Raw genomic sequence first — 11,349 nt, forward strand, 5'->3', positions numbered from 1 at the left:
TGCGGGCAGCCGCAGGTGTGAAGGCATTGCCACCAGAAGTGCTCTGAGCAGAGGCGGATACTGTCTTCAGAAGATAAGTCTGCGCTATTCAGACAGAAATCCAACTTACACCAAAGTAACCTAATTACCAAAGTTCACGGCAATGGCTCATGCAGATTTTTGATGAACTTGTGTTTCTCTCCCTTGTAGTAGTCCCAGCTGCGATTTTCATTGGTACAGAGAGCAGCAAGGTAACAAGTGTTTTGCTTTGCTTTGTTTTCATCAGGGATCAACCAATGTGGTTTACCAAGCCCATCACGTCAGCAGAAGTAAGAGAGGACAAGTCGTTGGTACCAGGGGCGGATTTCGAGGCTGCACAGTTTGGCTAACAGGTATTTTCCTCCGGGCGTGAAAGTGTGGCTTCGCATGTGAAACCCGCTTTCATACATGAGGATGGCTCGGAGGTGGGGATTTGGGATCCGTGGAAAATGTCAGCATTCCTTGTGAAACAGGAATTTCGTTTACGTGTGGGAAACACTGACATGCAGTGCTGATGCAGCAGGATATACGCCCTGGCAGCTACTGCTGCTTTTATGAATTTCACAGCTGTTACCAGAGTCCTTCGAACGCCTCAGAAGCCCTAAGGGTTGCACTTGTTGCTCCCAGTTGTGTGGCCGAGGAAGCCTTGCCTCAAATCCAGTCAGTCCTTGACAGTGAAGTGTGCCCAGAGCTGCCCAGAACCATGTGCCGATATTTTCGTTCTGTGTCAGTGGGAAGTTTATCGGAACACCTAAGTTTACCGTGTTGGAACTGGCCTTGTGAGCAGTCGCACATGGCTGATGACAAGGCAGTCATCTTGTCTGAACAGCATGTGCTCCCAGGGAGCGGCGCGGCAGCAATTCCTTGAACAGTCACTGTGGGTTTCTTAAGTTACTTCTTATTTCATACACCTTCCGACGCGTTGCCCTTCTCTTCTGCTTTTCTCATGGCATTAATGCCACCCCTTCGACAAAAGAAGGGTTGGCCAGGGCTCTGTGGTGGTAACTGCGTGCTAAAAACACAAATCAAACTTCCCTACCTCATTCCTTCCGTAAAGCAGTTTCAGACAGAAGGAGTTTCGTTGCCGGTGTCCCAGGAGGTATTGCAGTACACTGTCGTTTTCACTCGTTTGGCCTCAAACCTGAACCTCACTTTTCTGTCTCCAACAGGCCTTTCTGGAGCTGGCAAGACCACCGTTGGCTTTGCTCTGGAAGAGTACTTGGTCTCTCATGGCATCCCTTGTTATTCTCTGGATGGTGATAATGTTCGGCATGGCTTGAATAAAAACCTGGGTTTCTCTGCTGGGGACCGCGAGGAGAACATCCGCCGCATTGCAGAGGTGGCCAGGCTGTTTGCTGACGCTGGGCTTGTCTGCATAACTAGTTTCATTTCTCCTTTTGCAAAGGTAAACTCGCTGCATCGTATTCTGCTCTTTTCAGCCTCGATCTCATGATTGTTCTTAAGGAAGAGAGATTTGTGTAGAGGACTTCTTACATATGGCATCAGAGGCTCCTTTTAACTTCTCTAAACATCACCGATAGGCAGGACTACATGAAATCAGCACAAATGTCTGGAGAGTGGTTTGGCATGACCTCTTTAAATATATTCAATATTACCAAGTTATTAAAAGCTAAGAGAAATTTAAATACAAAGACTCCTGCAATTAACTCGTTAGAGGCAGAAAAGAGGCAGAGAAACAATAGGCTGTCATAGCGCTACCACCACCCTGAAGAAGTCCTGATCGTGTTTCAATGCTTCCAGAGAATTCCAGGTAGCTGCTGTGGTGAAGCTGATGCAGGCAGTTCCTTTCTTTGCCACAGGGCAGGTAATTATTCACATTCTAAAGTTCTGCTGTCCTGCTTAAGGAAGACATTTTCTTGATGTTTTGGATGGAAAAAGCTGAAAAGAGAAAAAAGAATTTTGAAAAGTACCATTAAAGAAAGGGGGGAAGGGAGGTGAAACACCCATAATAGATTTATTAAATAGATACTAATTCTGTACCATGGACAAATTTACCTGTGTCCACTTCCAGGGAACGTCATGTAGTAGGAAGGCGCTCGCTGCAGTTCAGAGACGTGTGATTTTCCTGTCTTTCTTCCAACAGGATCGTCAAAATGCGCGGAAAATCCATGAGGCAGCTGGACTTCCTTTCTTCGAAATCTTTGTAGATGCTCCTCTAAATATTTGTGAAAGCAGAGATGTGAAGGGCCTGTACAAAAAGGCAAGAGCTGGAGAGATCAAAGGTATGGAAGAGCAAGCTCTTATTTTGCCTTTCGCTTTCCCAAGCGTTGGAGAGCTTGTCGTTGCAGCTCTGCACATCGCGGTGGGTTACGAAAGGCTCTCTGCAGTGCACAAGAGTATCCCGTTGCCCTAATGTTGCTGTCTGAAGTGGTACCGATAGCACTCAGTACGGTTGAATGCCCACTGGTTTGTTGTGCAGCTGCGTTGGCTCAAGTATTAAAGGAAATAAATTTAGTTTGGGTTTAATTGTCGGCAGGATTCACGGGGATTGACTCGGAGTATGAGAAGCCTGAATCTCCTGAACTAGTGTTGAAAACGAACATTGCATCGGTGTCGGAATGTATTCAGCAGGTTGTGGAGCTCCTCCAAACCCAAGTAGGTCATTTTTGTGCCACTGCTGCTGGCAGCTTGTGAACCTGCTTTTGGAGGCTGACTTTTTGGTGTACGCTTACAAACCAGTACGTTCCTTACAATTGCTGTCTGTCTGTCTGTCTTTCAGAACATCGTGCCCCATGGCTCAATTAAGGATGTTCTTGAGCTGTTTGTACCTGAAAATAAACTTAATAGTGTCCGCGCTGAAGCAGAGATGCTGCCATCCATAGAGATCACTAAGGTACCGCTGTGTGGGGATGCTGTGCTGTGCTGTGCTTCACTTACAGTTGAGCTCTTTGAAGGGTGGAAGATTCGACAAGAGTGTTGCTAGAAGGGGCTCCGTGTGTCCTTTTGTTGTCGAGGTTTACGGTGAGCTGAAGCGTGGTCCTGATCCTCAGCCATTTACTGCCGTGTGTTCGTCCTGTGCTGCAGCAAGTCGGGGCTGTCAGGCTCCCGCGTTATGTCGTTACAGCCACACAAGCTGTTGTGCTAAGAAAGTATGCGAGCCTGGCTTTAAAAAACCCGGCACCAACTCCCCACAATTTATGAATGTCCTCTATTTGAAGGAAAAGAAATGAGCGTGCTGTTGCAGCAGAAGGGAAAGAAAAGCAACCTCTGAGCGTGACCTGGTGACAGGAGTGCCGTCTGGGTTTGTTTTGCAGCTGGATCTGCAGTGGGTGCAGGTGCTGAGCGAAGGCTGGGCCACTCCACTGACCGGCTTCATGCGCGAGGCAGAGTACCTGCAAGTGATGCATTTTGGCACCCTGATGAATGGTACGAATCCCCACGCTTTGTGTTAGCGCTGCCCGGGAAGCCGCTACGGGACGTGATGCTTACTCCGCGGTGTCTCAGCAGGCAGCCGCATGGAAAAGCTTAATACTTGGCTGTGCTGTCCTCTTTCTTCCCTTTCCCGTGCAAGGGCTCTACAGGACCGAGGGGACAGGAAGCCATGCTCTGAAATGCACCAAAGGGTACAGAAGGTGACACGGTTCACCGTGCTGTGGCCACCTTTTGACGTCTCCACAGTGCTGCTCACGCATTTCAGGAGCCGTTGTGGAGCTCTTTTCACGCTCGCTTATACCAGGGTGAATAAAGATGCAAACCCAAAGCCAAGTAAGCAGGGGGGCTGCTGCTCTGAATTTGGTGTGGCAGAAGGCGGCTGTTGCTTGGAAACAGGAGCAGAGCCTGATTTCACCTTTTCCCCCCTTTTTTTCCTCCTTATCCATTAGTGTAAACTGAAATAAATCAGACCTATCTATTCATTAGCCACACGTTAGAGGTGCTTCATCCCTGGAAAAGGCAAACAGTGTTCAGGCCGTGACTGTCTGCAGCCGAGACTGGGCCAGGAAACGTTTCTGTCCTGTCTCAGCAGTAGAGGCTGACTCTGTGACCTCACGTGCATGCAGGGCACTCTTGTGCATGGGGTTTGGGGATCTTGGTGGGCAAGTCACTTGGAGTCTTCTTGCCCTCCTTCTAGAGGATCACGTGGTCACGTGGGGCAGTGACTTGCTGCTGTTACTAAGATTTGGGCACCGTGCAGCAGATTCAAAGCTCAGGATCGCTTGCTTTGGATTGGAGGGGTGTCTGCGCGGGAGCTTTTGGACCTGTCATAGCCTTTTACCTCCTGCCTAGGGTGCAGTGGTCCAAAGCCCTTGTTATCAGAACTGGTCTGTGGCCTTTGAGCTGCCCGTTGTGCCTAACGAGAGGTGCCCTGTAATGACCGCGTTGCTCCAGAGCTCTGCTCTTTGCACCAGGGGCTCGTCTCAGAGCTGCCGTCTTCGGGGTGCCCCCCCACCCCAGACCCGTTGGCGTCACTGAGCACAGTTCCTCTGGGGTCCACGTGCATTCAAGATTCATAGAGCTTGGCAGGGTCGTGGACAAAGCCCAGGACACTGACCGTTGTGGGGAATGAACTCTCCAGAGCAAGGCCTTTGTAGTAGAAGGCGTCAACATCAGTCCCCAGTCCGTTTTGTGGCCACAGAGATCTCCAGACTCAGCACCTGTGTGGTCAGGCCCGCAGGGTGACATCTGCGCAGGAAGGAGAACGTTCCTGATTTGCTTAGATGAGCTTTGGGGAACAGTGGAGGCTTTCCACCTCGTGGTGCTGAGGCTGGGGTGTGGCATTGCTGAAGAGGGGTTTGAGGCTGGTCTTCCCAGAGTCACTGGTCCGGCCCTTTCCCCCTGGAGGGCAGGTGATGTTTTTGGCAGGTCTAGCTGTGCTCGGAAGGGCTACAGTTGTTCTTGGTGAACTTTCGCAAGTTAGTGGTCCTCTTGCTCAGACTTTGAGCTGTAAATCCCACCTCGATACCGCTAACGGTTGGGTGGGTGAGGTGCTTTGTGCAGGGGCGTGGTGGCCACCAGGCAGAACGGTGGATCTGCACGTCACAGGGCAGCAGGAGTGCTGCAGTCTTTGCACAAGGAGCGCGTGCCTCCCTTGGACTGGGTGACAGCAACAGCGTAGGTGCACACTGCTACTGGCCAGGGCGAGCCCTCTGGAACGGGGGAACGCTGGAGAGGCCGGAGCAGTGCTGCGGAGGACTGCGGTCCGGTCAGCAGGCACCCTGCCTGCAGCTGGGCAGGGCTCGCCAGAGGCCGTCAGTGATCAGCTTTGGTTCTGGAAGCGGTTACCGTAACTGTTGCCTGTGAGTGACCATCACCTCCGTTGTGTTTGTGTTCTCCCAGGAAGGAATCGCTCTCTAGCTGGTATGTATACAACTGTTCTTAGGTGCTATGGAAATTGCTTGAATTTAGATTTTTTGCTATAATTTTCTGAGATTTACCAAAAAAAAAAAAATTATTAAGACGAGAAAAAACTACGGTCCATTTGATTCAGCCAGTTACCAAGCGGCACAGCGCACCCTGTGTCCTACCTACTGGTCTTCACGAAAATTCCAGTTGTGTAATTTTGTAATTTCCTTTGCTGGAGTGATTTTGTTAACCCCGCATCTTGCATTGGGGAATGGAGATCCTCAGCTTCAGCATCATTTGTTGGTTTCGTAATTCATCTTTTTGTTTTTTCCCCGCTGATTTTATTGACTGATCACTGGTTAATACGATTTAAATGTATGAGGTTGATATTGATTGGATCCCATGTGACAATAGTCATGATTATCCACGAAGGTGCTTGGAAATTGCTGTCTGGCAGATGAATGTCGTGAATTAAAAGTAAATGCAAATACTTTATTAAAGATTATTTTTTAAAAAATCTTTATAATAGTAAAAATCCTCAAATTAAGCCTCTCAAGGGTCCAAAATTATTTGAGTCAGATCGGAACAAATTGAAACAGTGATTTGTTTGTTCTTGTTTATGAATGGAAACCCATGGGAGAGACTCGATTCTTGTGTATTAATACTGGCATATCCAAGGAGAAATGGAAGGACCTTAGTTGAGGACTGGGAAATTGAGGAAGTGGGAATAAATCAACACGACTTCAAGGTATTTAGGAACAACACTGAAATTAGAAACTACGTGTGTAAAGGTAGACTCCTCTGTACACACAAAATCGATTAAAAATGGATTCTGCAGAGCTGTAAAGGAGGAGGAGTGAAAGTATAGAGATACCCAGAGAAAAAACAAAGAAACAAAGCATGGCATGACATGTTTTCCCTGTCGGAAGAAGCAGTTCAGGAGGTGTGCAGGGAATGAGATGCTCTGCGGAACACCGAGCTGGAACCGTCTTAAAAGAGGTTATTCTACTCTCAGAGGAGCTAGGGGTTATATCCAGGTTTGCATTTTCCAAGTACGTTTACATTTTTCAGACTTCACAACAAGCTAGTGGAAGAAGAACGAATCTTTCCAGAGAGAGAGAGAGAGAATCCAGAATGTAATTAAACGCTCCAGGTGTCTTTGAGACATCTCTGGCCCAAAGTGAAGCAGCTTTCCTATTCCACCGACACTGCTCTTTGTTAACAATGCCGAAAGAAAATGGGGCGATGAATCAATTCACAAGACTGATGGTGATTCCCCAAGCTAGTTCTGGAAAACTTGGCTCTCCAAAGGGAGGAGCCTGCCTCCGAGCACCTCTTTTTACTCAGTGCCCAAGACCAGTGCCCGAGGCAGAAGGACGTTAAAATCTTCCCCCTTTCTTGCCAGACGGCGTTGTCAACCTGAGCATTCCCATCGTGCTGCCAGTCTCCGCAGAGGACAAGGAGCAGCTGCAGGGCTGTGAGGCGCTGGCACTCAGCTACGCGGGGCAGAGGGTGGCTGTCCTGAAGAGCCCGGAGTTCTTTGAGCACAGGAAGGAGGAGCGCTGCGCCCGCATCTGGGGCACCACCTGCGCAAAGCACCCGCATGTCAAAGTAGGTTTGACCCTTGCTGCTCCGGGAAGCCTGGCCAGTATGGGAAGCGTAGGCAGGGGCTGGAGAATGGATGACAGGCGGAGGGCCATGAGTGTCCTTATCTACTCTCCAAGCCCGCTCTTTGCTGGGAACCGTTGTGTCCCAAGCAGGCAGGCAGGGCCGAGTGAAAACTAAGGCGGCTCACGAGTTACTGCTGCGCTTCCGGCTTAACAAGAGCCTCGGCTAACAAGCACAAGGTGAAAGGGAAAATGAGATGCTGCTGAGGAGCTGCCCCTTACGTCCGCCCCTCTTCTCCGGTGCACCTACATCCAAACGGTTTGAGCACGACTGCCACCTTAGCCCCCGGTGTTTTCCTGCGCTTGGGTTGTGATGATCTCGTAACGCTGCTGAACACTAATGGCTGCAGATTGCTGACCTGTGCTCCTTTTAGCTACGCTTTACTCCTCGATTTGGCTGTTTCCTACAGGCAGCCAACAAGGGTGTTACCTTTTTACAGCTTATCTCATCCCACTTACTCTCTGGCAGTACAAAGAACATCGTCCCTTAGAAAGGAAGAGCTCTAGGTTGCACCGAGTGACTTGAGCTGTCTGGTTAAAAAGGCTAAAGCTGCGTTAATTCTTTTCCCCCTACCTTAAAATATCTCTTTTAATTAATTATTCAGCAGCGGTTGCTCACCTTGCAACAAGCTTATTTCTCCTGCATATTTCCCAGGAGGAAAGAGCAAAGAGGGAGGTGGGGAAAGGTCTTGGATGGTAACTTGTAGACTCCTGGCTGCCAGAGAGGAGTCTAGCACGCAGCCAGGTGTAGTGGTAGGGACTTGGTGGCTGATGGCTTCATAGGGTTGCGCTGCTTGTGACATTCAGTCTGCATGGTCAGTGTAAGAGTGTTTTCTGCCCACAACGTGCTGAATGAGAAGGGAAAATCACCCTATAAGCAAAGTCAAGCCTAACACTTCTCCAAGAAGAATGGGAAAGGGAAAAGGACATATTTTGGGGCCTCCGTAATGCGTGTGTGTGATACACAGATGGTGATGGAGAGTGGAGACTGGCTGGTTGGTGGAGATCTCCTCGTGCTGGAGAAGATCAAATGGAACGATGGGCTGGACCAGTACCGCCTGACTCCTCTCACTCTCAAGCAGAAGTTCAGAGAAATGAATGCTGGTGAGTGCCCTGGGTTAGCAGCAGCGACATGGCTCTTCCTGCCCCGCCTGCCACCAGGATGTTTGCATGATCTGTGATTACCGGCTCTGGAGCTTGCAGCACTTGGTACATTGCTTATGTATGCTCCCAGCATGGGTCTGTTTGGTTGGGGTGAGCAGTAAAAGGGATGCGAGGCACAGCAAAAAATGCGGTGCAGGGTCTCCTTGTTTAAGGACAGTGTTTGTCATAGGCTGCGTCCTCGATAGGCCTCTCCAAGCACGAGACTAGAAAGTGTTGAGCGTCCTGCTCTTGTCCTCCCTGGCAGGTCAGAGCCTCTCTTTCCACGCTCCTGGCATTTGAAGCCCTGTGCTGATGTGTTTGGCCTTCACACAGAGGGAACAGCTCAGGTGTCTTCTCCCAAATGTCTGTCCTAGCAGGCTAGCAGATGTCATGCACCTACCTTCACTCTGGGAAGAGACCACTGGGCTTCCTGAAGGTGTCGTTGAGCTGGAGAGGTGGCAGTTCACTTCAGAAGTCAGGGAACTCAGTGGAGGTCTCCAGTGGCATGTAAAAACATCATAGGAGATCTAATAGGACTGAAATTGGCCCCAAAGGAAGGATGTTCAATGAGAATAAACTCGGCAGAGCGAGGAAGAGGCACCGTACATGTATGAAACACTCATCTAAGGTATTTAAGGCCTTGCTCGCCTGAAGATGGGACACACGCCTCTATGATGTGCATATGACTGTGTCAAAACGTAGCCTGTAAATGAAGCAGCAGGGTCTGCTGCTCCACACAAGCCTGTGACCCTCTGAATCTTTCCCTTTTAGATGCTGTCTTTGCATTCCAGCTGCGCAACCCCGTCCACAATGGGCATGCCCTGCTCATGCAGGACACGCGGCGCCAGCTTTTGAAGAGAGGTTACAAAAATCCTGTGCTTCTCCTGCACCCCCTGGGAGGATGGACCAAAGATGACGATGTCCCACTGGAGTGGCGGATGAAGCAGCACGCAGCGGTGCTGGAGGAGCAAGTCCTGGACCCCAAGTCCACCATTGTTGCCATCTTCCCCTCTCCCATGCTCTACGCTGGCCCTACAGAGGTAACGTAGCCGTCTGCTGCTCACTGCCACAAGGCATGACGGCTGCCCGAGGGCGTGCCTGCCTGCCTGCCAGCCTGCCCGCACAGTCCCAGACATCCGCAGGGATGGGAGTCGGTAGCCATTGCCTCGCTGTTTGCTCCCGCCGTGGTTTGTCCGTAGCTTGCTCATGGTGGCTGTCTCCCAGCAGGGCTTGGCTTTGTGGGCTCCTGCACACTCACAAGCCGTGAGGAGGGTGGGGAGAAACAGACCTCATTGCTGTGACATTTTCTCTGCTGAGCAGGGATGCTCATTTGCTTTCTCCCAGTGGTTCCCCTTCTGTTGCTGAATCGGTGGGATGAGGACGGTAGACACTGAACCTCCCCTGAACGAGGAGAGAGAGGGATGCGTGGGCAGCCTTTGCCTGGGCACCGCTTGAGGGCTGCTGGGCACTGCCTTTGCACGTTCAAAAAGTAAACTCCATTTGCTGCCAAACTGGAATGACACCAGTTCCCATCCACAGTGTTTCCCTTGAAATAATGTCCTTAGCAGAACTGGAATGTTGCATCGGGTCCAAGCAGTGCAAGATGAGACTGGGCAGCCTGATTGGTGTGAGAAGCTGCAGGGAGGCTTCTGATGCTTTTCCTTCCGTCCTTCCGTCCTTCCGTCCTTCCGTCCTTCCGTCCTTCCGTCCTTCCGTCCTTCTGTCCTTCTGTCCTTCTGTCCTTCTGTCCTTCTGTCCTTCCGTCCTTCTGTCCTTCTGTCCTTCTGTCCTTCCGTCCTTCCGTCCTTCCGTCCTTCCGTCCTTCCTTCCTGTGCGGCTTGCCGGAATCTCTTGTGCAGACCAGGGCGAGTGGCTCAGCTGCTGCTCAGCCCTCAGCCCGTGCTCCCTGTGTCTCTCCTTGCAGGTGCAGTGGCACTGCCGAGCTCGCATGATTGCCGGGGCCAATTTCTACATTGTGGGGCGCGACCCTGCAGGCATGCCTCACCCCGAGACCAAGAAGGACCTTTATGAGCCCACGCAGGGGGGGAAAGTCCTCAGCATGGCGCCAGGCCTGACCTCGGTGGAAATCATCCCCTTCCGGGTGGCTGCTTACAATAAACTGAAAAGGGCCATGGACTTTTATGACCCAGGAAGGTAACGCGGGCAGCCGCGCTGGTGTTTCTTCAGCCTACACGGCGCATGCCATTTGCAGTAGCACCTGCAGCTTGCCTGGGGAGAGGGAAAAGCAAGCCCCTTTCCCCTCCAAGAGCTGACACCAGGTCAAGGATGGGTCTCATGAGACTAGAGATGCACCTTTATAGCCACAAGGGAGGATGAGAAACAGTTAGTTTGGGGACTGAGTGGCAGTAGAGATACAGCCTTTTGCCGCTGGAGAGGTGTGTTACATACAGCTCCAGCCCACCTTGAAAGAGGAACCCGACCGCTGCCAGCGGTAAACCTGGGTTTGAAGCCACAGGGAGGTGCTGCTGCTACTGGGGGGTTTCTGATCGTGACTTGGCACAGAGGAGCTGCTGCTGTGGGGACTTGCGCTGCTTGTGCCAGTTGTGCTGATTTCACCCTGTCTCTGTTTTGCTCAGGCACGATGATTTTGACTTCATCTCGGGAACGCGCATGAGGAAGCTTGCTCGTGAAGGTGAAAACCCACCAGATGGCTTCATGGCCCCCAAAGCTTGGAAAGTCCTAACCGAGTACTACCAGTCACTGGAAAAAAAGAATTAACACTACTCCTCCTCCCTAGAAATACCTGTATTGAGTGAGCGATGATTGATTGATTGTGACACGGATCAGTTACTTGGCGTTTCCAGTGGTCTGACTAGGGTTTTCATACCGGGTCAGAGTGTGTTTTTTACTAATCAGAAATACTTTGAGCCTGGTCTCTCTCTCCTTGAAGCTGCCAGGAGCATCCCCATGGAGCAGGAAGGGAAGGGCAGTTGCCCCTTCATTTCCAGCGGAGCGCAGCTGCAGGAGGCCCAGCACAACCTCTGGATGGGCCAGCTGGGTTGCCTTGGTGCCACCAAGGCCACGCTGGCCCCTGGTGCAGAGCTGAGACCTCAGCACCGGGATAAAACCGTCTGTTGTCCCTGTGGAGCAGACCGGAAGCAGTGCCTTTCTGCTGCTCCTCACCCGCGAGGCAGGAGCAGCTGCTGCAGCGAGGAGCAGTTCCTGTGCTGGGGTGGAAGGGGGAAGTGGGCACTTGGTG

At 51.1% G+C, this 11,349-nt stretch overlaps 1 protein-coding gene across 1 annotated transcript; it reads left to right on the forward strand.

The window, feature by feature from the left end:
• Positions 1 to 265: 265 nt before the first annotated feature.
• PAPSS2 (3'-phosphoadenosine 5'-phosphosulfate synthase 2) lies at positions 266 to 11,007 on the forward strand (the record flags this gene model as incomplete). Its single annotated transcript, XM_010138010.1, has 12 exons — positions 266 to 371; positions 1,188 to 1,423; positions 2,123 to 2,261; positions 2,516 to 2,634; positions 2,759 to 2,872; positions 3,294 to 3,405; positions 5,314 to 5,334; positions 6,725 to 6,930; positions 7,955 to 8,090; positions 8,901 to 9,169; positions 10,054 to 10,283; positions 10,727 to 11,007. Coding segments are annotated over 12 exons (1,830 nt in total), but the record flags the coding sequence as incomplete, so codon positions are not given.
• Positions 11,008 to 11,349: the final 342 nt, after the last annotated feature.

Source organism: Buceros rhinoceros, unplaced genomic scaffold (genome assembly GCF_000710305.1).
Source record: "Buceros rhinoceros silvestris isolate BGI_N320 unplaced genomic scaffold, ASM71030v1 scaffold13146, whole genome shotgun sequence".
Lineage (NCBI taxonomy): Eukaryota > Metazoa > Chordata > Aves > Bucerotiformes > Bucerotidae > Buceros > Buceros rhinoceros.